A 25,637-nucleotide genomic window follows, 5' to 3' on the forward strand; every position below is an offset into this window, starting at 1 on the left:
TTGAAGAATTGGCGGGAAAAAGCAACAAAGGGAAAGAGACGGAAAGAGACACAGATCTCGGGAAGGGAGGTGAAGAAAGACAGGCAGGAAAGAGGAGAGGCAGCAATGGTAAGGTGAAGAAGGGACAGGCAGGATGGATGTGGGGTCAGTGCAAAGTCTGAGGTGTGTGGAGGAGGAGAAGGTGAGTAGGATGTGCCATGTGCTGTCCCCATCCACATTCCCAGGTCAGGCTCCTATCAAGGTCTCGCTGAGGTAGGTGGGGACTAGCACGGGCCTTCCCATGAAGGAGAGACCAAGAGACTTTTCAGTGCAGGAGGCAGACACAGGATCAGGGATCAGGGCACAGGATCCAGCATGGGAGACGAGAGAGAAAAGGAGTGTCGGGTGTGTATGTGTGTGTGTGTGTGTGTGTGTATACACATTCGTCATGGTTCAACCTTAATCCCCCCAGCCTGAAATAGCCACACTGAGAGCCAGCCTGGCCCAGGGAGGGGTGTCTCCCCTCTGGAACATGATCCTCTGGATCAACATTCCAGCCGCCCCACTACCTTTGTTACAAACTGCTGGCTCATGGTTTTCCCCGTGTGCTAATCATTTGGCCTTGTGTTGCAAAGTGAGAGATACTGTTTTATTCAAATTGGTCCCCCCATTCAGATGCCACATGGTGTCCACATCCAGCTCTATGGGGTCTGGGCAAATTCCCTGCTTGGCCTTCCATTTCTATATGTAAGTTTTCTCTATAAGGGTAGAATGAGGGTAAGGAGAGGGGGAGACTGCTGCTACGAAGCAGGACTAAACCAGAGTTTCCAAGGACTTGGGCCATAGCTAGTTCTTGCTACCTCCCCAAAGCCATCCTGTACTGCCTGTGCCTAATGGCACAAAGGCATCCTTATTCCTCAGAGCCCAGGCTTCTGGCAGGGGCAGCATCCTCAGTAAGCGGGCTCATTCTAGACTCGGCGTTCTCCTGTCTTCCTAGAGGACACAAACTAAACTGTTCCACTAGGGACGACCTAACTCCCACCTCGCTCAAGTATTAATTTGACTTGAAATTCATCCCTCTTTCTCCATGGAGATTTGAGCCTGGGCTTTATTCCAGGGCAAGTCCGACTGAGCCACAGTTCTCATTTTGCTGCCAAGCATTTGAGGGACGCTTACTGTATGCACCATGCTGGGTCCTATGAGAACACAAGTGAATTGTCCAGGAGGAGCTCCCAGTCTCAGTGGGAGGGAGCTCTGAGTCACATGTGAGGATCTGGATAAATTGTGTGAGCCAATCGAAAGCTCAGGGCCCAGGGAACACTGAGGAAGGGCAGGAAAGGAGCAGCCATAGAGACGGGAAGAAGAGGCACAGGAAGGGCTCTGGATCGAGCAAAACACATGCGTGGCTCGAGGTTGCCCCAGTCACCATTCGGCATCCTTCTTCCTCCCCCAAGGAATGCTCAGGCCTCAGCCTGCATGCCTCACGGCCAGGCTCTGTTCCTGCCCAGAGACAGAATGAACAAACCTTGGTAGGGATTAGATAGCCCAGCAGGAGGATTTTGCCCATTGGGATTGGAGAAAATGCAGATTCACTGGCTTTGGGAGGACTTCCTGGAGGAGGAGGCATTTCAGGCAGGCTGGGGGAGTGGAGGGTTAGCAGGCTGTCTGGGAGCTCTAAAGGTGAGGGTTCCCCATATAGAAGGAAGTCTGGGAGAAGGTAAGGAACAGAGATAGCCTTTCAGAATCCCTGGAGAGAGGAGCCATAGAGAGTGGCACAGTCCTTCATTCATGCACCGTGCATCTATTCGAGCCCCTATGAAGCCTTCTGAGTTTCAAGGATATAAAAACAGACATGACACGATCTCTCACCTCCACATGTAATGATGGAGAATCTTGCAGCCAAATTTGGGGGGTGGGGGTTATGCTTTGAGGCTGATAATCATAGCCAATTGCCAAAGATTTTAAAGGTAGTGGAGAACGTAGGCAATGGGGAAAGGGCGGGAGACATGTTGGAGACAAATTAATTGGGTAGCCACCTCTTGTATTGCTCAAAGAAGAAGTGGCAGGGGCCGGCCTGGTGGCACAGGGGTTAAGTGCTCACGATCTGCTTCGGCAGCCCGGGGTTCGCCAGTTCCGATCCCGGGTGTGGACAGGGCACTGCTTGGCACACCATGCTGTGGTAGGTGTCCCACATATAAAGTAGAGGAAGATGGGCACGGATGTTAGCTCAGGGCCAGTCTTCCTCAGCAAAAAGAGGATTGGCAGCAGTTAGCTCAGGGCTGATCTTCCTCAAAAAAAAAAAAAAAAAGAAGAAGAAGAAGAAGAAGAAGTGGCAGATAAAGGGGAGAACATCAGCATTTATTGACCCCCCATCTCAAACACTGCACGTACCAGGTGCTTTTCACGTATTATCTGAGGTACTCGCACTACAAGGCTGCCAGGTGTACATTATTTTCTCCATTTTATGTCCAAGGAAAGGGAAGCTCAGAGAAGTTAAGACACTGGCTCAAGGTCACACACCTAATAAACAGCAGTCTGGGATGTGTTGCTCCAGAGTCTATGTTCTGCTTGTTGAAATAAGTTCTTTTACTTTTTTCGTATGTAGGAAGGTGAACCAGGAGTCCAGGGCCCTAGGTGGGGAGGGTGACCCTTCTTAGCTGTAGATCAGGGACTTAGAGACTGGAGAGGAAGAAACCAATTGCTGAGAAGCAAGAATTTGGATTTGTTAATAGATTGAAAGTCACGAGAAGGGAGGTACAAAGTGGACATAATTGTAAGATTCTAGGCTTGCAGACCAGGTACAACTCTCCAGCTGTGTTACATCCCAACCTGGGGAAGGTGGGGTTGCCTATTGAGCTACAAGGAGTTTGCATTTTCAAGATTGGCAGGAGGCTCGGGGGGTGGGGAGGCCATCCCCTCAGGCAAGCCCCTGAAGGTCTGCCCAGTGGCCAGACATCCTGAGGGTTTGACCAGTGAATTTGTAGCTGGCAGGGATCGGGGGAGATGATCTACCCTGCAAGGCCACCACTAAGATGGAAAGGGGACACCCCCAGGCCAAAGTGACCAGAAGCTGAGTTCTGGAGTTACCGTGCCTAACTCCTGCCATAGGCATTAAAGCTATCCCTTCTTCCCGTTCCTAGCCTGCAGCCCTCCAGCTCAAGGGGCTGGGGGACCAACAGGGTGGCCTTCCCACCAGGCTAGTGAAACTTGAGCAGTTCTCTCCTCCAGAGAAGGAATGTTCCTTAAGAGCAGCTGCTACTTGTCCCCACAGGCCAGAAGTGCCTTTCCCTTGAGACTAAAGCCCCCAACAGGAGTGGAACAGGAACAGGATTAGGTGGCTTGTTTACATGTGACTATGTAACTGGCTTCCCTGAGTTTGGGAACCCAGTTTTTCCCGGCCTCAGACAGGACAGGACACTGCCTCTGCCAGAGTGGAGGGACGCTGCCAAGAACGGAGTGTCTGGGGACAGTGGCAACCTCCCCACCTCCCTAAAGCATGCGCGCGCGCGCACACATACACACACCATGCCAGGCCAAAGCCCAGTCAGGCCGCACAATTACTGAGCGTTTACCATGCACCCAACACTGCTAGGCAGTTTAGGGGAATTCAAAAAATACTGCTCTTTCTCTCAAAAAACCTGCAACCAAGCTAGAAATCAGACCCGTGCATAAGAAAGAACCAAGGAGCTGTATGTCCAGTATTAAAGGAGTCAAGAGGCTGGGCCATGGGCATGCGCTGGGTAGGTCAAGATAAGCTTTCCAGTACAACTGAGGCACTCAGAACCAACTACCCGCCCCCCAGCTGGGGCAAGTTAGCAAAAACCCCATCCTCCTGGGAGGCTTGAGGAGGCTTTGGGAAGCACCATCTCAGCTGGTGGATCAGCAGAGACCCCTAGTGGCCTGGGGGTGGATGGCAGACAGCTGGTGCCGCCGGTTCCACACTAACACCCCACTCCCTCCCTCCCTCCACTCACCCCCGACCCACCCACACAGTAAAGCCAAGGGAATGCCATTGGTTTATCTAAAACCCTCAGCTGGAAGGACCTTTGCAAGTTCATTCAGTTCATTCCCCTGTTTCACAGGCATTCTAGTAAGGTAAAAATTCCAGCTATTTCAAAATAACTTAAAGGAAAACTTTTCTATCAGTTCTTTCCTTCACTCCTTCATTTCTTTCTCCCATCACAGTTTATTCCAGGAATTTCTTCTTTTAGTGGGAATTAAGTTTCCCCTGGCAACATAAGCCCTTTCCCTATTGACAGTGAAGAATGGTGGCTCATGGGACTGACACAGCTCCTCCTAGGCTGACATCAGACCATAGCATCAGAGTTCATAGTCATTGTCAGTTCATTTGTGTCCCCCACCCCCACCACTCTCCGCTCTGAAAGTAATCACAGAGCCTTTCACTTTTTATTAGTAAGGTCTTCCTTTTGAACAAATCATCTTTTTTTGTTCCAAAAATGAGGTTTGAAGTAAAACTCACCCAGTGACCACTATGGTCCTGAAACAATGACTGATGGCCCCAGGGAGTGAGGGCCCTGCAGCTGGTCCATGGGTGGAGTTCAGGAGGCGTAAGCTCACAGCCACTCTAAAGCTGCTCCCCTACCTCTGCCCCCTCCTGAGCCGCTCTTGGCCTCTCTGTGTCTCAGGGAAACATCACACAAGGAGCAGGAGGGGAAGGGCTCCCTGGGAGGCCTGCGGAGGCCAGCCCGCTGGTTTCCATCTGATTCCTCGGTCACCTGGTCCATGCTCTATGATGTGTCATTTCTGGGAAACTCTATGGAAGTTCTCAGCTTTGGGGCCTATTTTCTACTAGAAAGGCTCTTACTACTAGAATATAAGTCTCTTACTACTTGAAGGTAAGAGACCACACCCCCCCACACACCACCCCCCACCCCAGTCCCATGGAAGGGGTCCACCAGAGAAGCCAGGAAAGTGCCCATGATCCCTAGGCTTCTGGCAGTTTCTATAAACTTGGGGATACCACTGCCATGTTCCTGGTGGAAAAAGGCAAAGAGTTCTTGGTCTGGATAACCGGTTCTCAGCCTCTGGTTCCTGGAATTCAAGCAGGGATGTGAGACTCTGGATGTTGAAAAATGTCACTAAAACAGTACCAAATGTGCTTCTCATCTCTTTATGGATGCTAAGGAGCCTGGAAGGAAACAGCTCTATTTGGGTCCAGACAGAGCTGCATCCACCCAGTTTGGAGTCTGATAAGCCTCAAGAGGAAAGAGTTGAGAAGATAATAATACTGTGTGCTTAGCCAACACTTTCTCCCCAGGGGGCTCCCACTGCTGCTACAGTAGCTCCTTCCTCAGAAAAGACCTGTAGACTGGTCCCAGAGAGTGAGAGCCCCGTTGTCTCCATAGAGACAAAGGCTCCAGAGAGCTAGACACTAAAGCTGCAAAGTCAAGTCTGGAGCTAGCCTGAGACGGAGACTGCAGCTTTGACTTCTGGGGCTTGGCCTCGGCCCAGGAACATCTTGGGCAAGGAGGCAGGGATGGAGGGGCACGTGGCAAGGATCGACCACCACGGCTGTGTGGATAGTCCCAGATGCATCGCTTCTGCTGCTAAGAACCCAGAGGCTCTAGAACTTCTAGGATAGGTTTTAAATCCTGGCCGTGCCACTCTCTCGTGGAGTGACTTTAGCCAAAGGAAGTGAGAGATGATTTATTGGGTGTCCACATGTGCCAGGCCCTGTGCTTACGTTGGAGCCTGGCTGGCTGACTCCAAAGCACATCTCTCTCTGGGAGCATCGGAGCCGCACTCCAGGCCGGAAGACCTGGGTTTGAGGCACAGCTGTTTGCCTCAAGGAAGTCACTTCCACTCTCTGGACCTCAATTCTTCTTCAGGCAAATAGAATCATCTCTCTTCTGCTGACCCCATAGATAGTGGTCAGATTAAAATGAAATAGTGTGGTCAAAGAATGCTCTCTAACATTCAATGTGTATGATAAATAGATACTTTTCAGACCCATCTGATTTGGGGACCATCTCAGGGAGGTTTTTGAAAATACAGATTGCTGAGGGTCTGATTCAACGGTCCTGGGAATCTGTGTCTTTTAAAACAGCTCAATGCTTAGGCAGGTTTGTGAACCAGCTCATATTTACAAATGTAAGGGATAAATAGCATTTCCCCCGACCTCAGGGATGCCAAGATTTTGCTTCCTCTTTTCGCCCCAGCTAAGATGTAGCCAACCCTGGCCGTGCTCATGGTTTCTACCCCTGAAGTTCCCCATTCCACACCTTTGCTGCTATAATGTGGCTGCCTTTCAGCACCTCCCAGCAAAGACCCAGAGAGGAGAGGGTAGGAAAGAGAAGGGTCTGATCTAAAGCACAAACTGCCTTCAGTTACCCAAACCAGGTAAGCTGGCAGGGAGGCTAGTCAAGCCCCAGGGCAGAGAACCAGCCTGAGTTTGAATAAGCAGATGAAGTATCCTGGTGATAGCTCACCCTTTTGCCTCTGGCTAGTAAAAATGTGTGTTGGTTGAAGCCCAAGGCACACATCTTGTATTTATTTTACTGACTTATGCTTGTGTTTGCCTAACCTTGCTGGATACTTTTTCTGGTGGGGGAAGAAAGTCTGGAACAACTTTTTGTGTTTGAAATTCCCAAACACCCTCACGCAATGAGGAGCACATGGATGATTCCAAACCAGAGATTATTGAAAAGTCATTGCCATTAGTTTTAGGGTGAGCGGCATGGAGGGGCCCCTTCCTCTATTAATTTACCTTCCAAGGCTGCTTCAACTTCACGTAACCTTGCTGCTGGTTTGCATCCTCGGAGAACGGTTGGCTGGGAGGTTGGGACACGGGGAGCTCAAACTTGGAGGAGACTCAAGGCTGGAAAGCTCAGGCTTTGAGGGCTCTGGATGTCAGCACCGAGCCAGACACATTTTATAAATAAGGAGACTGAGACCCACAGAGGACCACGACCTGCTGATTCTCAAATTGATCATCTTCCCTCCAGTGCCCATGCTGCCTCTGTACCTCTGGGTTTTAGTTGTTGCATCTGTTCACCTTGCCTTCAATAATTATTACTGAGCCTCTGAGATTCAAGGAGCACCTTGCAGCCCAGTTCTTGGCGCAAGGTGGTGGTTCACCATTTGTGGAGAAAGGAGGGCTGTGTTCTAGTCCTGGTGCTGCTAACCAGCGGGGGGACCTTGGGCAGGTCACTAAGCCTCAGCTCCTTATTTGTACCTCAGGAAGTTGGAATATGTGGCTTTTAAGGGCCCTTCCAGTTTCCAGGCTTCTCCAAGTCAGACTCAGTGTAGACTGGAACTGCATAAGAGGAAGGCCCAGAGTTTGCTCAGAGAATAAACCTCACCGGCTGAGAGGCTCTCACAGAGTCCCAGAAAGGGGAAGGCAAGAGCCACCCTCTCCCTCCCCAAGGTCAGAGCAGCAGAGGTGAGCCAAGAATAGAAGCGAGGCCTCCTCTGGCCCCACCCACCAGCAAGCCGGCCACAGAGGCCCAGGCAGCCAGGCGGAGGAGGGAGAGCGACTCCAGTTCTCTGGGTGCTGCTTATTTATAGGCGATGCCCCTCCAGCCCTGGGGCCAGGGACAGTCCTGGAGGGTAAAAAAGGCAGCTTGGGGGGAGACGCCAACGGGGTTTTAATTGGCTAAATCGAGTGAGACATATAAATCAGTGCTACCACTTCCTGAGAGGCTCTGCCAGTTTCCAGGGTGCTGGGGTCTGGGAGGTGACACCGCGACTGTCCCTGGGCCTTTGATGGTATCCTTTGTCCCTTGCTACAGTAGGCAGTCGTTGGCTCAAGTTTTCCTCCAAACACACGTTTCTCCTCACTCCACACTCCAGACCTTCCCTGGAGGCTGAAGACTCAAGCTTCTCCCCCATCCTAAAACAAAAGCTGGGAAGTTGGGTGCCTTCTTTTCCCCCCAGTTTAGTCTATTTTCTTGACTGTGGACCTGTCTAAACCCTTACAGCTCATGCCTTATGATTCCAGGCTTTGAGCATGGGAGTGTGGGCCCTAGATGGCCATGGCACAGGTGACCTGGTTCAAACCCTGTTTTCAGATGAAGAACTGTGGTTGCAGGAGCCAAGAGACCCAGGCAGGTCTCCTGAAGCTCCTTCCACTACACCTCATTCGCCACCTGTCCTGTTTTCTCCAAATAAATCCTCGAGACCCCAACCTCTCACACACCCCATTCCTCCCTCACACACTCCTGAGCGCCCAGCCGCCGAGCAGGGAGGGCTCCCTGCCTCTTCTTGGAGGCCTGTGGCCAAGCCTCCCACCCTGCATGCCGGGGCCCTCAACATCAGGTCCAAACTCTGCTCTGCCCAGCTGTTAAACAGCAGTGATGAGGCCAGCGAGGTGCCGGAAAACATGATCTTCTCAGCTTTGGCTTCTGCAAAAACAAATGGCAAAGGTTGTCTCCTAGAAAAATGGGCACTGGCAGGTTGACAATATGGGACAGAGGGAGACTGTCCGCACTGGGATTCTGTGCTGGGAGCCCAAGGCAGAGCTCCCAGCTCTCTGATGAGATGTGCCGAAGGGTGGCTGAGGTTGAGGCTCACGGGAGATACTCTTAGAAGAAGGTTGTGAAGAAGCTGGGGCAGCTATTTTTTTTATTTAACAAATATTTTAGTAATCACTATGGGCCAGGCACTGAGCTGGGTGCCAGGGATACAAAGTAAAACATGAGAGGCTGTGGGGTCGGGGAAGGCATCTGGAGACAATGGAGTGTGAAGGACAATAGGTGCTGAGCAGGCAAGCCTGGCTGTCAGCCCCGGCCACACATTTGCATCAACTGTGGAGAGTTTACCCCCAAAGCCCCGCCCACACCCCTGACCAATTAAATTAAAATCTCTGGGGTTGGAACCCAGGCATCCATATTGGAAATTCCAAACTAAAGCCAAGGTGGTGACCACTGGTTTATGGGATAAATTTACGTCTCAGGTTTGCAGGGGAATGGAATGGCTAAATGGATGACTATTGTTGGTTGGTTGGTTGTTTTTAATATTGAGGCTTCTTATTCACTGTTTCTAGGAAGCCATGAGAATTGCCTTTCTGATTCTGGTCTGGGGAGGAGCAGGAAGGAGGAAGGAGGGAAGGCAGGAAAGGGGAAGGGGCGAGGAGGAATTTGGGGCTGTGGCATCTAAGCTGTTAGTGACATTGTCACAAACCACACCTCCCTTACTGCCAGGACCTCCTGCAGAATTCCCCCAATTCCATGTCTGGAGTCTCCAATAATCCCCAAGGGATTGTGGTCCCAGCCTCAGCGCTCCAGCAGGGCAACATCGCCATGACAACCGTCAACTCACAAGTGGTGTCAGGTCGGTGCAGGGGATTGTGGGGAACAGCCCTGGGAGGAAAAGGGTGGCCCCGAGGGGACTCCAGGGTTGGGGAACAGGGTACTGCACAAACCATTCTAGGAAATGGGAGGGAGTGCCCATGCCGAGGGAGGGGCCTCCAGCTGAGTTTCTTGACTAAAGCGTTCTGTAAGTCTGTAGATAATTAGCACCAAGACCTGATTGTGACGGTTTGGAACAAATTTAGGTCAAAGTCTCATGAGCCCCTCAAAGACCAAGTCAGGCTGTTGTCCCTTCCCCCAGACTCCTCTCACCAGAAGCTCTGCTCTCTGGACCCCATTCCCCAGCCCACCCCTCCCCTGCAGGAGCTGGATCTCTCCAGAGTAGAGGGTGTTTACACGTGAGTGCCAAGTGAATTGGGAACCCTGCTTGCCCTCACTCCTACCCACCCCCATGGCAGGGCCCCAAAAACTGGTTGTCTCCTCAGGTGGAGCTTTATACCAGCCAGTTACCATGGTAACCTCCCAGGGTCAGGTGGTCACCCAAGCAATCCCCCAGGGAGCCATCCAGATCCAGAACACACAGGTGAGTGTGTGTATAGCTATGTGTGCATGGGCGTGGGGGAGGGCAACCATAATTGCTCATAATCCACGAGGCACTTTACACAAGTAACCCATTTAATCCTCGTTATTCCTCCAAGAGGTATCGTTACCCCCTCTTCGCAGATAAGAATCTGGGTGTTGGAAAGGTTTTATCAACTTCTGGGATTTTGCTGCCTCCCAGGGTCACATCAAAGGGTCCTGCACGTCCTATTCCTGGTCTCCACTCTGAGCCACTGTGTAGCTCAGTGGGACAGAGTGCACACACAGTGGGGGGAGTAAGAAGATGTGAAGTCAGAGGCCTGAGATCTGACATTAACTCAGTCATCTTAGATAAGTCACTTAACCTCTCTGAGCCTCCGAGCTCTTATCTATAGAAGGGGATTAACACCCACTGCACACAGCCCTACCACCCTTCAGAGCTGCTGAGGACTAACCATGGTGAAGGATAGGAAAGTGCTCTGCAAACTTTAAAGTACCCTAGAAATGCTGAGAACTATTGGATGGTATATGGCAAATTTGTCTCCCCTATACCTCTGAATGACCCTGTCTCCTCTCTCACCTCCTTCTCCCTCTCCCCTCCTGCTCCTCCTTCGTCCCTTCTCCCATTCTCTGAGGGGCTGGTGCGGGGTGGTGGGAAAGGTGACCTCCCCAGGGCCCTAATAGTGAGTTGGGAATGGGGGTTGGCAGCCCGGAGCCTGCCGTCACTATGGCAACAGGTCCCTAGTTGCTGGCCCGCCAGGCTGCTGATGCTGATTTTTTCTCCACGTGCCCTGAAGGTTAACCTTGACCTCACCTCCCTCCTGGACAATGAGGATAAGAAGTCCAAGAACAAACGAGGAGTCTTGCCCAAGCATGCCACCAATATAATGCGTTCTTGGCTCTTCCAGCATCTCATGGTGAGTGTGTGTGTACCGGGGGTGTGAAGTTGCAGCAAGGGGTATGAATAACCCCTTGGACACCAGACTCTGCTGTCATCCCCAGATCTACAGAGGGCGTGGCCTCAGAGAGAGGCTTTCTGATAGAGGTGTCATCTTCCAGAGGCCAGGTCAGAGGGGAGGCCGAAATGGAACCCAAAGCTGGGAGACTCTCTCTAGTGCTTGCTGCAGCTGCTGCCTCAAAAAAAGTGTGACATCAAATGAGGGAATGGGGACAGACATATTCTGAAGAGAGTGAAGTACTGAGCAAGTGTACAGTTTCATGACAGAGTGAGATTCCGTGGGGCTGGGGTCGTGGTTACTGGTCTAGAACCCCTCCTGCAGGCAGCCATGCTCACCCATGCCCTTCTCCTGGAGAGGAAAATGTTGATTCTCGGCCAGGACTCTTCTGTTTCCCAGAGTCATCCCACTGAGGGAAGCAGAGGCATGTGTCCCTTTCCCTCTGATGAGAGCAGCCAGGCGAGCGCAGTTGTCTCTGGAGGGGCAGCCCAGGCTGAAATCCTGGCTTCCTCACATAACCAGCTCTGTGACGCAGAGCATTTGCTTTCATAAGGCTCCATGACTGCTTTTGTTAAACGGTGACCAAGGCTTTGGTTTTCAATGTAGTGTTTCTAAAGTGCCTGCTGTGTGCACCCAACGTGGGGGGGTTGTGTGGTTATGTGCAGTGTTAGTTGCAACAGATAGGCCTGCAGTTGAATGTCAGGAGTGACTTCAAAACTGTTGTCCCCCAGCACCATTCAAGGGCCATAGCAATCAAGAAAAGCAGTGACTCTGTGTCCAGGCTGATTGTGTGTGTGTGCATGTGCGTGTGCAAGTGGACGTGTGCGTGTCAGGGTGGGGAGGTAGATTCAGTGAGCACAGAGCAGTCTGCAAGCCCTGGGCCTGGCCCGGCAGTACCTAGACAGACAGGCATAAGACAAACAGTCAGGACTATAGACATATTGGCCTGCAAAGTGTAGGGAAGGGCAGGAGTAAGGGCAACTCTTTCTTCAGAGAGAAATCAGATGGATCATGGAAATTAATTAATCAATCTGTCAATCAACAACCCTTTATTTGAAATAGGAGTGCTTCTGGAAGCCATGGAGCCTAGGCTTAGGCAGTGTTCTCAGATTTCAGGATCATTTTTTTTTGGTGGAGGGGAAGATCAGCCCTGAGCTAACATCTGCTGCCAATCCTCTTTTTGCTGAGGAAGACTGGCCCTGAGCTCACATCCATGCCCATCTTCCTGTACTTTATATGTGGGACACCTACCACAGCATGGCTTAATGAGCGGTGCCGTGTCCGCACCCAGGATCCAAACCGGCAGACCCCGGGCCGCCAAAGCAGAACATTCGAACTTAACTGCTGTGCCACCAGGCCGGCCTCAGATTTCAGGATCTTAGGGACTCTGTCCTGGAAGCGCTGGGCCTGTCCACCCAGTGGACTGCTCTGCAGATCACCGTGTGGTGATAGATGTGGGGCCAGAGCTCTGCATCTCCCCATGGGTATCCACCCAGCCACTATAGGCACTTGGGCCACCCCGTGCTTTGCTGAGAAAGCTCATTTTGAGAGCGTTTCCTAGGGAGCAAACATTGACCTAATTTGGAGAGAAGAGGCTGGAAGGCTGAGGGTTAAGGTGAGCAGAGGAGGTTGGAGAGACTCACAGAGCCTAGTGATGGAGCCAGGGGGCCAGGGCCAGCCTCAGGCCTCAGGAAGCAGCTCGTGGTGGGGATGCCCGGCTTTCCTGCCTGTTCTGGTTTTTTGAAACACACTGTCAGTGCCCGGCCTGGTGGCGCAGTGATTAAGTTAAGTTCACAGTTCTCCTTTGGCAGCCCGGGGTTTGCCAGTTTGGTTCCAAGGTGTGGACCTGTGCACCACTTATCAAGCCATGCTGTGGTAGGCGTCCCACATATAAAGTAGAGGAAGATGGGCATGGATGTTAGCTCAGGGCCAGTCTTCCTCAGCAAAAAAAGAGGGAGGATTGGTGACAGATGTTAGCTCCGGGCTAATCTTCCTCAAAAAAAAAACAAAAACAAACCCACACTGTCAAAGAGCCTATGGGATCTGATGGGCCCAATGGCCCTGTGAGTGTCTGTGCTGCAGCTCCCAGCCCCAACCATGGAAAGAGGGGCTCCCTGGGGATGATCCATCTCTAAGCACTGACCTGTCACACCCAAGTTGGGGGCAGCCCAGCCTACACCCATCCCTTCTTCCAGCCACAAATCTAGAGCCGGCTCCATGCATTGTGGTGTGGTGATGTATAGCCGCAGGGCCGTGGGCCTGGCAGAAAGTTCATGGGCTTTTGAGGCATCCAAACCTGGGTTGAAACCTGGGTGTGACCTCTTACTCTGTAACTTGGCCACACTCGCCTCTTGTGAAGATTATGATGAAGCAATGAAATGATTGCAAAGACCTTGGCACGCTGAGGTGCTTGATAAATGTTAGTTCCCAGTCCTTCCTCCCTCGCCTCCCACCCCCGTGCAGTTTTGAAGACATGTGAACACACCTACAACCTCACGTCTGAGGGGAGAAAAGGCAAGGATAGGAGGGACAGGAGGCTGCAAGACAAATTCTCCCGCCCAGGAGCCGGGCGTCCAGACCAGCACCCCCTCCCTCACTCCCATCACCCATCCTGTAGGCTCCCTCCTCAGCTACCTTTCACTCCCTGTCTGCAACTCACCCTGATGTAAGTCTTCAGCCCGAGACTGGAGGGTCACCCTATGGGTCCCTCCTGGCCGTGGCTCACCTGGGACCTTGGACCTCAGTTCACATCCTGCCCTCTCGCCCCCTTCCTGCTGCCATGGCCACTTCGAGCCGGACTTGGGAGAGCAGAGGAAGACAGAGGTGGAGAAGAGAGGGGGGTAGTAGCTGAGCACAAAGCACAAGGGGAGGAAGGACCCAGAACAGCCCTACAAAAAGGACCTGGCACAATGGAGAAGACTTGCTGAAAAGCATGAGTAAGACTGCCTGCACCCGCCCACCCCTTGGACCTTCTCCAGCTCAGAGCGCACTCAGTGCAGATACTATTACTAAAGCACTTCACATTGGCAAAGTCCTCCCCCAGCTAATGCCTCCCTCACAGTGGCCATCAGGAGAGGCCAAGGGGGTGACCCCTGGGCCTTTAAAGTCAGAACTGAGAACTTCTGGATGAGGAGGAGGAAGAGGATGGGGAGAAGTCCGGCCTCTAGGGTTACAGCATAGCACAGCTGTCCTCTGCAGGCTGAGGCTGGGCCATGGATCGGCATGGCTCCCCAGAAACAGGTGGGAGCACACACCCACGACCCCCAGCTCAGAAAAGAGGCTATGGAGGCTCTTGGTAACAGGGCTCAGTGGAAAGAAGACAGGCTTTGAAGCCAGACAGACAGAGGTGTGAATTGAGGCTCTCCCACTAGCTGTGTGATCACTCTGTTTCTTTGAAAAAAGATAGTACCCATTTCCCATGGTGGTGAAAATTAAATGAGATAACATGTATAAATAGCCAAGCCTGGCATATAGTCACACTTAAGAAATGTGAGTTCCCTTTGAACTTTCTAGAACAGTGGATGAAAAGAGCAAATTTTTGAGGCTAAGGCCCAAAATTTGTGAAAATTAGTCAGAGGTGGATGGCTGATCTGTTGTTCTGATCTATAACACCTACTGATTTTACCATCATTTGACTCTAAAAATATACTAATACTGTTACTTACCTGTTCTGTATATGTGTGTGTGTCAGATCTACCTGTCTTATATCTCTGAGTCAACATAAGTAGCTCAAGAATAGGGATCATACATTATACCTCTTCTGTGCCCTAAAGCATTGATTCCCAAAGTGTGTACCTTTTCAGGATGTTGTAGGTGTTGCTCCTAAGAAAGCGTTCCATGGTGAGATAGGTTTGGGAAAATCTGAATTACACAACATTTAGCTTATTTATTCTTAGTGTCCTAGGGGCATTGTGAATTTGCAAGAGGGTCTATGGTTTGACACTTTCCCCAAATGTATGTGATCACTTTAAGTCACTCTTATTTTCATGTTGCTTTGAGGAACAATTCTGAGACTGTATACAACTCTGAGAAATACAACTCTGCAGTAACACCATATTGGGCATATCATAGCTGTTCAGTTTTAGGAAAAAGGGGAGAAAAGGTATGAGAAAGGGCCGATCTCAATATACAGTAGATGGTCTCATATCCAGGACAATGGAGACAACTAATTTGTTGATCGATTAATTGGAAAAGTTGGTTGAAGAAAGGAACAGCCATTAAAAAATATATATTTTAATTTAAAAGATATACATATATATTTATTTGCTAATGTTTTGATATAGGGTCAAAATCTTTTTCTGATTAAAGATTGTCATTTTACTTGCACAAAGCTCTCCTATAATGTATCACCGATAAATTCCATCTTTATTTAAAATGAAATAAGAACTTTGATGTTTGAGAAGTAATCTGGCTGCAGGATCTTTCTAGATTTTTGTTATGTATTCTAGTCTCTTACGTTTGTCTCACTGATACTAACCACACAGCATTTTTAAGCAGATTTGAGTCTTGGGTCTTTCCCAAGCATTCCACTTAGTTTTCTCAGCAACAATAACTCTTTTTGCACTCATATTTTAATTAGTTTACAGAAAGTTAATTAAATTACATAATTACAATAACACATTTTACTAGCATAAACCAGTCTGGACACAAACACTGCTGACTCCTTGATAAGCAAATAAATTGGCTAATGAACATTCTACAGACTAGCCCATTCATCTCAGCATTCGGGACAACGTGGACAGCAGTTCTGATGATTTACAGGAGAAATGGAGAGCGTTGTGTAGTCTGCCCACTTGGTTAGCAGAGATCGGCTATTAGAACTTCTGTAGTAAATACTGGTTTTTCTGTTGTCTTCTTTCCTTCAGGCAGAAGTTAGTATTCTTTGATTCTTTTTGTCCTGTGTCTGAGGCTTCTTGTCATTTCCGCTGTTCTGTGGCATTAGCAGCTACAGAAATGTGTTCAGATGATAGAACGCTCCAGAAATGCAGGTGAAGCCCCAGAGCCTTTTTGCTGCTAGGCTGCAGCGAGACTGGGATGGTTTCATCCATTAGCTGCTTGCTTCTGGGTCCCTGAAGAACCCAGTGATCTTTTCTCGCTCTTGAATTTTGGCTGAAGGAGGTTCAGCTTCTTCTAGAAGCCATCATTCCATAGCAAACCCAGCTCGGATGAGAAACCCTGGCAGAGGGTCCTCTCTATGGAGGATGGAGACAGAGGTGCTGTTCTTCCTCCCCAGCTTCTGCCCCCATCCCTTCTGCTCCCTGCCCTGCCGCATGATTCGGCTCATTTCCATCCAAAATGTGACTGTTCTCTGTGCTGCTGCCACCCAAGCACAGGAGCATCTTTACAGAATATTCTGAGTGTGGAGGGATCCCAGAGAGGAAACCAAGCCTCAGCAGGACCCGTCACGCATCACAGGAGCCACTCCTTCATTAACCGCTGCAGTGTGCCAGATTCTTGCTAAGCACCTTCGTGCATCATCTCATTGACTCCAGCCAGCCAGCATAGGACGTAGAGACTACCATTGTCCTCATTTTACCAACAATGAAAGCAGACTCAAAGAAGGTAACACATTTCCCAAGGTCCTGCAGGCCCTGAACCCAGGTCTATGTGACTCGATGCTCTAATTTCTTACTCACTAGGCTGTATGGCCTATGCGTTGACCCAAACAACCACAGCATCTCTCAGCTCCCATGCAAAGTCTAGGTGAAGCCAAGAGGAACCCTGGCTCTCAGCTGAGGCATGGAGCCCCATCCTGCAAGAGGGGCAGGGTTTTTGTGTTCCCTGTCCTAGCTTTGAGATACAGTGAGGCTGCCTTACTGTCTCTTCCTTTCCTCTCCCTTCTCCATCCACCACACTCACAAGCCTCCAGCCAGGCTCACAGCTGGACTCCGTTCGCTGCCATCCCACCCCAACCTGTGTTCAAGATGGCTGCTGTTCTGCCCGGCCACGCGGGGCTGAGGGCCTGGCTCCAGGGCCCTCGTATGAACTCTGCTGTAGCCACGAAAGCTGAGTGCACAAAAAGCAGCAGGGGCTTCTCTGAATGTTTTTTAAAAATTGAAATATTCACACACCATAAAATTCACCCTTTTAAACTGTACCATTCAGAGGTTTTTAGTATATTTACTAAGTTGGACAATCATCACTACTATTTAATTTCAGAATGTTTTCATCCTCCCCAAAAGAAATTCTGCACCCATTAGCTATCACTCACCAGCCGCTAGAAACCAGTAATCTACTTTCTGTCTCTATGAATTTGCCTGTTTGGGGTATTTCATATGAATGGGATCATATAATATGTGATCTTTTGTGACGGGCTTCTTTCATGTAACATAATGTCCTCAGGGTCCATCCATATTGTAATATGAATCAGTGCTTCCTTCCGTTTTATGGCTGAACAATATTCCATTGTGTGGATATACCACGTTTTGTTTATCCATCCATCAGTTGATGGACGTTTGGGTTGTTTCCACTCTGGCTTCTGAGTAAGGCTGCTATGTACACTCCTGTACTCCACATGATTCTGAGCCTGTCCTTCTCTCAGAGACTCTTTGTCAGATTCCCAGCTATTCTCACCCACAGCGCTAGAGCCTCTCACTCTGAGCTCGTCCCTGCTGGGGGAAACAGGCCTGCTGCAGACCCGGGTACAGCGTGTGCCCTGCACACAGGCTCCCAGCCAAGGAGGGCGAGTGGGGGGGAAGCCAGCCAGTTGCCTCTGCACCTTGTTGTTGCCTTCAATCACTCAACAGACATTCTTTGCGTGCCTTGCCACCTTCCCTGTGCCTGGCATTATATTAAGCCCCAAGGAATGATACCTCTATCCCTGTCCGAGCGCTGCTCACAGGACCATCTGTGCAGCCGACTGAGAAACGGTGATGTCTCTGGCAAACAGGAAGAGTGCAGTCTACGGAAGGACATGGTGTTGGAGCCAGGATCTGAATTTGAGTTTCACCACCCCTTCTGCCTGGCAGGGGACCTAGGGCAAGTTGCTTGACCTCATTAGGTCTCAGTTTCCTCTGCTGTAAAATGAGAATCACACTATCCAGCTCATAGCATTGCTGCGGAGATAGAATGAGGCGATGGGTGTGAAAGTACTTTTTCCTCATTCAGACACAGCTACTGCTACAAATGCCTCCAGGCTCACTCTGGGAGTCCCCGTAATCTGCCCTGCATTGGAAAATGCAGACAGACATCTTGACACTTCTAGGGAATCTGGAGGAAAGTAAGAAATCCTGAAAAGCATGAAAATAGTTTAGGGAGACTGAACCATTCTTGTTCCAGAATATCTTGTCTGCTACTTTTTCCTTTAACTTCGTCACACTCTCTGAAATTCCACTCATCAGAGACCCACTTAAAATTATCCAATCCGTGTCAAAAGCAGGTGCTTATGGAGAGGCCATGAGGCCATCATTCATTCACAGCTTAGTATGAATTAGTTCAAAAGCTTGCTTTTCTACTCCCACTCAGCTAAGATCACCTTCATGGGAAGAGCACCAGGGCTTGTTGGTGGTAGAAGATGAAGATTAGAATATTTTTTAACAGCATTTTGAGGAGGCAAGCCAGAATGGGGTGCCAGGGGAAAGGTTTCTAGCAGTTATTCTTAACTTCTTCTAGGCCCCTGACCTTTTGAGAATCTGATAAAAGCTTTCTCTATATCATTGTGAACATAGTTTCAGGGTATTTGACCCTGAAGTCCTAGAGGCCAGAATCCTCTGAGTCAGAATGCTGACAGCGGGATAGCACAAGGTATGAGAAGAGGGGCTGGGAAGCGGCAGCAGGGCACACAGAAAGGAGAAGCTGACGAAGTCTGCTCACAACCGCAGAGTTACCTGGGCTTGGCTCTGTCCGCTCAAAGCAGAAGAGGGTGCCTTGTATGTCTTTCCTAATCCAGTGGGCTCCTCTCCACTAGAACACAGGTCTTTAACTAAGTTAGCCCATGGGGATAGTCTGGAAAATTGTTTTTAAAATGACTTGTTTCTATGGGAAAATGTGATCCAGGTTCCAAATAGCATATCTCCCCACTAACACCTAAGTTTCAGGGATGACACATGATTTCAACACTCATGGGCTGATAATTTAATTGGGGGAATAAATTATACACATAAACCGCGAGCAGTCAACCCATGATGTAATCAAGTGCTTTATACAAACACACCTGCTCAGGGGTTCGAGAATGGAGGCTTCGATATCGAAGAGAGGAGTTTGACCATCTGTGCTGGTCAGACACATCCAGAATCGTGTGTCTAGGACTGGGCATCAGATTTCCAAAGATCCTTGGATAAGTTGTGTCCAGAGAAGGGCAGCCAGGATGGGGAAATGTCTGTTCAAATGACTCTAACAGGAAACAAGTCCTGTGATGCATGGCTAAGGGAGCGGGACGTTTGGTCTGTAGGAAGGTTTGTGCCTCCAGGGCAGCGTGCTGAGTGTAGGGAACAAGGGCTTTGCAGGCAGACAGACCTACCGTTGAGCCCAGCTCCGGTCTTTACTCATTATGTGAACTTGATGGGTCAGTTAACCTCTCTGGTGTTAATTTCCCCTTCATAAAGTGGGCGTAACACTACCTACCTATGGTGAAGATGATCTGTAATATGTTAAAGAGCACAGCGCCTGACAGAGGGTCTAGCGCAGAGGTGGAGAGGACGTGGTTGAAGATATAGGGGGTGTGAGTTCCAGCTCTGCCACTTACGACTTAGATAACCTGGGCCAGTTTTTTAACCCCTCTGGGCTCAGTTTTCTTGTGTGTAAAATACAAATAATCATGCCTATTTCATAGATGTCTTGAGAATTCAATAAGAATACATGTCAAGGGGCCAGCCTGGTGGTATAGTGGTTAAGTTCACGTGCTCTGCTTTGTCGGCCTGGGGTCTGTGAGTTTGGACCCAGGCACAGACCTGCACACTGCTCATCAAGCTGTGCTGTGGTGGCATCCCACATAGAAAATAGAGAACGATTGGCACGGGTGTTAGCACGGGGCCAATCTCCTTCACCAAAAAAAAAAAAAAAAATACACGTCAAGTACTTTTGCAGAGCACTCTGTGAAGACTGTGAGTATTCAAAGTTAGCCAAAAACTGTAGGCATCAGTTACGTAGAGGCAACTCCTACTCTGAGGTGAGCAGTGCTGTAGACGTGTGTGTGACTTCAGAGGACAATCTCTGCTCTCTGGCTAGATGAGTAGGAAGGGCAGCTTGAGTTCGACAGAAAGACCTTCCCAACTATCAGAGCAGAGGGCTGCCACACTAAGTCCCGTTGACCCCTTGGAGCCAAGCTTTCCCGCCTTTTTGAGGGTGACACACACAGAAAATAATAGCAAACAATAAGGCTACCTGCAGCTGGAGACCAGCCAGGAGACTCTCACTGCCCCAGACCCAGCCAAGCCACCCTTGGGGCCGAGTCTGGCACTATCTCTACACACCTGTAGCTTATGTGGAGCGCATCGCTGAAGGCGCTGGTGTAAGGGACTCGGCCCTGTGGGAGAGGCTGGCCTCAGAGACCTCGCCGGCTCTGTGCAATACCGAGATGTTGGCTAATGGCTTTAGTGGGGGAGCTGGGATTTAGGCCTGGCCTGGAAGGATGGCTAGGATTTAGGATCGGGTAGGAAGAGAAGAAGGAGTCGTCATTTGAATGAGAATTATCTTCCCACTCATGCTCAGTGCCCATCTGGCCTGTGACTCTTGCTGCCCACAAGGACTGACCCCTCCTCGTAGTTGTCGTGAGCATGAACTCCTCTTCTCCCCTTACTCTCACCCTTGGAGCCTGGGGAACTGTGTGGCCCTTTGTCATGGCCATGACTATCTTCCTCCCCATGCAGCTCAGGCATCTGAACCTCAGAGCTTTTGTGGACAGCACACTAGGAGGCCGGAAGTCAGGCTGACTGGGTTCTTGGCTGCACTCATCTCTCTGTGCCAGAGAAGCACTGGGTCTCAGATTCTTGCCTGTGACCTGAGAGTGTCTGTCTCCCACCCACCCTTCACTGTAGAGAGAACAGACCCCTGGAAGCTGCCCCTGACTCCCTAGGAAGGCTGGAGAGTGTCGGAGGTGTGCCCTGGGGCAGCCGCAGCCCAGGGTGTGTGCCACACTGAAACAAATCTTTTCAGCAGCAATGAGTCCCCAGGGAAGGAGGCAAGATTGGTGGTCTCCATCGAAGGCTGGGCCTTGTGGACAACAGGCTCATCAGCCGCAGGGTTGGATGGGGCTGAGCTGAGAAGAGAGAGGGTGTGGGAGACCCCTGGCTCACGCTGAGCCCCAGGACCCTCCACAGGAGCCTGCAGCTCTCCAGGATGCTACCTGAAAAATGGCCAGAGAAAATTTACAACCTCACAGCATCCCCTAAGAAGCCTGAGACCCAGGTTAGGAGAAAACGCCCCCATTCTACGTGCACAGGGGCTGGAACAGTCCCAGCATCCAGGGAATAAAACCCATTTGCAAAAAGCAGCACATTTATCCATGCGCAGAAGGGGCTGCTCTTGCCATCTGTCGGGAAAACAACCTGTGGCTTTTACAGAGATGGAGCCACGTGCACCGAGCAGCAGATTTATTTTCTCTGTTATTTATTTATTTAACAAACACTCATGGAGTGCGCCAGCCACTGTTCTAAGCATCTTTCAAATGTGAACTCATTTGACCCTTGTTACAGCCGTGAGGTGGGCGGAGTTATTTTCCCTGTTTTAAAGAAGAGGAAACTGAGTAACAAGCCCCAGGTCTCGAGCTGGTGAGAGGCCAGGATTCAAAGCCGGCAGCCTGGCTCCAGAGCCCATGTTCTTACCTACTCATTGTAATGCTGCCTGCAAGGCTCCTCTAGAGAGCCGACCCTTGGGCCTCCAGGAATGCTAAGTACCCGCTTCCCCTCCCCCTTCCCACACAAATAGATTTGAAACAATCAATTGCAGGGACAGCCCTATTAATAAGTTGTGCAACCTGATTCTGGGAAGAATTCCTAGGGAGTCCAAATCACTGATGCTCCCCACCTTCCCCCCGTCCTCACACCCACAAGCACACACAAAGGGAGTGGTGACAAGGACCAGTCAGCCCTCAGGTTCCCGTGATCGTTCATTCAGCAAATGCATACTGAACACTAACCGTGTGCCTGCCATTCTCCTCAGTACTGATGAGGCGAGATGGGGAGAAAGGCATGATCCCTTTTCTCTAAAGCACACAGCCTGTCTCGTTGGGGTGACAGATAACTAAACAGATCATCTTTGTAGCGTGCAGAATCCTGGGTAGAGCTCATAGGAGGGGAGTGCAAATGGGCTTCAGGGCTGGGGGAAGGACCAGCCTCGCTGCAGTGTAAAGGGAGGGTTAAAATGGAAACCAGAGGCACAGAGAATAGTTTTGGGGTTGCAGGAGGGTGAAGAGGGGAAAGGCAGTAGGTTTTTATAATGGAAAACTATACAGCAATGAAAATGAATAGCTAGTTACACAGAACAACCATAGATGAATCTCACAACCATACTGTGGACTGAAATACTACATGCTATATGATTCCACCTATATACGGTTCAAAAACCAGGCAAAACTAAGCCATAAGGGTTAAGGACATAGCATAGGTTGTAAAACTATAATGCAAAGCAAGAAAGTAATTACCATAAAAATCAGATTATCTTCAGGGAGGATATCTTTGGGAGTAAAAATTGGGAGGGGGCAGAAGAGGGACTTCTCGGGTGCTGGGAGTATCCTACTTTTTGACCTGGGTGGTGGTCACATGGGTGTTTGCAGTAATACGTGCAGCTATACATTTTAGTTCTTTGTACCTTTCTGTGTGTGCACAATTGTAAGTGAAGCAGGGAGTGAAAGAGAGAGAGACGACAACATAACAGAAGGTCTGAGCACAGGCAGTTACAGGAGGAAAGAGAACTTCCTCGGGTGACTCACTGTGCTTCTCTCCATTCTGAAAGGCTTGTTTTCTCCATTTTAGCATCTCTGAAACCAGGGTGCACCCTGCCATCAATGGCATCTTAGATGTGATGAAATGTGGTTATTTCGGGGCCCCTCCCCACCCTGGCTGCCTCCCTCTGTTTGGCCTCTGACCCTCCAGAGCAATGCCATGCTAACAGAGTTGTGGCCGCAGCAGGCCACGCGCCCACAGTTGGTCAGGAGTGAAAAGGGAATGAGTGAGTGAGTGAGAGGTGAGAAGGGAAGAAAGGTGTGGTTGGCTCCAGTGCAGGGCTGGCCATGCAGGAAGGTGGGGAGGGAGCTGGCTCCTAGCCCTGCTCCACCCACTGCTGCCTCCGTGTGTTGTGTCCCTCGGTGACCTGGCCGGCCTCACGCTTGTCTGCGTGGGCTAGGAGGTGGAAGGACAATCTCAGGGTGGACTTTGAAGGAAAGAAGTGCCCAGGAGCCTATGAACCAGATCCGGCCAAGCTTCTTTCAGACCCAGAACCCCGGGGGGAGCCCAATATCCAAACTGAAAGATGCTTTCAGCTTCAATTTAGCGCAGATGAGACTCAAGTTATGGGGCTATAAAGGGAGGTGTCAGAAGTGGGAAAGGTTCAGGTTAGATTTCAGAGGGACCTCCTGATGGCAACTGTGGTGCCATGAGATGCCTGCTCAATACAAATACTGCGATCCCCTTCCCTGGAGACTCTGAATATTCAACGATCTGATGTCTGGGAGGCTTCACTGCGCTGTGCGGGGCGAGCCAATGGGCACACGGGCCTTAGCTGCATTACCTCATTAAATCACCCCCGAAGTCTGAGAAGTAGGCACTATTTTGTTATTTCCATTTTAAACTGAGGAAGCTAAGGATGGAAGACATGAAACAACATATTGCCGAGGTCGCCCAGCTTGTATGTGGGGAGTGCAGGACTCGACCTCTCCCACGGCGGTGCTCTTCACCACCAGGCGGGCGCTGCCTCCTCGTGGGAGGCTCCCTGCCGCCCTGAGGAGGGTGTGTCATTTTCTGGTCCATTCTCTCTCTCTTTTTCAAGGGAGAATTGTCGACTTCCAGAGAGCTGCCGCCTGTGCCCTTCCCTCCCAACTCCAGAGAAGTTCCTCCAAATGTGAGAGCAGCTGCCACGGCTCGGTGGCTTACCACTATCTCATCTGACTCCTCTTCTCACCCTTGGCCCTGAGCCTTTCCAGTTGTGCTAAAAGTAGCACTGACCGAATCGCGGTCTGTCCAGGGGCCAGGATTATTTTGACTCTGTCCTCAGGAATCATCTAGTCCAAGGCATGTACCAGCTGGACTGCTCCCATGAGCACCCAGATGTGGTGCCAGGAATGTTCTGGCCGACACTTCTGTCCCCAAAGCTGGGCCAAATGCTGCTGCTCACCCCATGGCCTCCACCCCATGCCTCCTGAGACACTGATCCCAGGCGGGGTGGGTGGCGGGAGTTGCACGAGGGAGGATAAAAGGTTTATATCCTATCCATAAGAGAACAACCTGCCACTCTGGGTGACATGGCCTCTTATCCCTCTGCATTAAATGGGAACATGTTAATCTATGGATTTATGACATCATTCGGAAGGGAGGCCACACGAGAAGCCTCCTTAGAGACAGCAAACATCATCCTTCTGTGAGAGGCTGAAGGATTTCCTTCTCTCGAGGTCTTTAATAGTGGAAGAGATTTACATCGGACTGACAGAAATACAAGTCCTGTTCCTGTGCAAGGCTGCTGCCTGGAATGCCCATCCCCTCTTTTACTAATGGCTTGGCCACTCTTCAAAGTCCCCCTGAAGTCCCACCTCCTTGGGGACGTCTTCTCTACCAGTGCAGCCCACCCTTCTATTACCACCCAGTGGACCCTCCACACCGCTCTTTCATAGAGGGTTTGTCCCTTTGTCTGCAGGCTTTCCCTCTAAGCTGTGAGCTCTTATGACCAGGTATCTTTCAGGTATCTTGTGGGCATCCAGGGTGCAGTAGATCCCCAGCATTTGTGGGTTGAGGAGCCAGCACGCATGTCAAGGCCAGCCCTGCTCTGCTCAGGAAACAAGTCTGCCATCTACTTGTGTTGGTTCACTCATCTGTTCCGTATACGAACATTGAACATCTCTCTGCCTCTTACTGGTCTGGACACTAGAGATACAATGTCTGATAAGACTGAGTCCCTGCCTGAGAGCAGCTTGCAGTACAGTGGGGAGACATACATTACCATAGAATGGGCTAAATGCAATTCTTCAGATGCAGTGGGGACTGACTTTGCCCCCGGGATCTGGGAAAGTCATCGCAGAGGATTTGACCTGTGACAGGTCACAGAAGCTCAGAAATGCATGCAGTGGAAAAGTGGGAGAAAGAGCATTTCAGTGGAGGGAACAGCCTGTGCAAAGGTGTGAAGACATAAAAGAGCCTGTTGGGGCCAGGGAAGGCCAAAAAGTTGCAATATTTTTACTGTGTTCTCAGACTGCCTGTGGAAAGGAGGCTGCTTGCAACTTCTCATGGCGAGGGAGATTGGAACTCCATGGAGTCGGGGGGCAGGGCTTGGGCACCACCCCTTCCCAGAAGGTGTCAGAACACACAGAGCCTCTGCTCCTCTGCCCCTTGGGGCCTGCAGTCTCTCCTCCCAGCCTCCCTCTGCTCCTTCCCAATTAGGATGAAACTGGCTCCTGTGACACTGAGGTGCTTTCCTTCTTGTTAGAAACTTAATATTGTATGAATCACAAGTCCCGGCTGCCCGGGCACAGTGGTCAGGGTCAGAGGTGTGAATTAAAACAACACATGATCCTGATTGCTTCAGTCAGGGGACACTGAGGCCAATTGAAAAGGTTGCTTTCCTTTCTCACTGATAATGAGAGGAGTACCAAGGCTGTTGATCTCAGACTCCTTCCTTAGAGAGCTTCAAGCACCTTGCCGATGTCATCCCATAATAATTTGATGAGCCACCTCTTATGGAGCACTTTACAAGTCTAATTTCATTTAATCAT

At 50.3% G+C, this 25,637-nt stretch overlaps 1 protein-coding gene across 5 annotated transcripts in view; it reads left to right on the forward strand.

The window, feature by feature from the left end:
* Window positions 1–25,637, forward strand: part of PKNOX2 (PBX/knotted 1 homeobox 2) — a 253,282-nt gene that overhangs the window by 221,740 nt on the left and 5,905 nt on the right. For 4 of the 5 annotated variants that reach the window (XM_046684526.1, XM_046684528.1, XM_046684529.1 and 1 more), the window contains 3 exons: window positions 9,141–9,270; window positions 9,734–9,831; window positions 10,625–10,744. In XM_046684526.1, coding sequence (XP_046540482.1) covers window positions 9,141–9,270; window positions 9,734–9,831; window positions 10,625–10,744 — 348 coding nt within the window. The remainder of the gene's footprint in view (window positions 1–9,140; window positions 9,271–9,733; window positions 9,832–10,624; window positions 10,745–25,637) is intronic. The other variant, XM_046684530.1, reaches the window with a different exon arrangement.

The sequence above is a fragment of the Equus quagga genome, chromosome 14 (assembly GCF_021613505.1).
Source record: "Equus quagga isolate Etosha38 chromosome 14, UCLA_HA_Equagga_1.0, whole genome shotgun sequence".
Classification (NCBI taxonomy): Eukaryota; Metazoa; Chordata; class Mammalia; order Perissodactyla; family Equidae; genus Equus; species Equus quagga.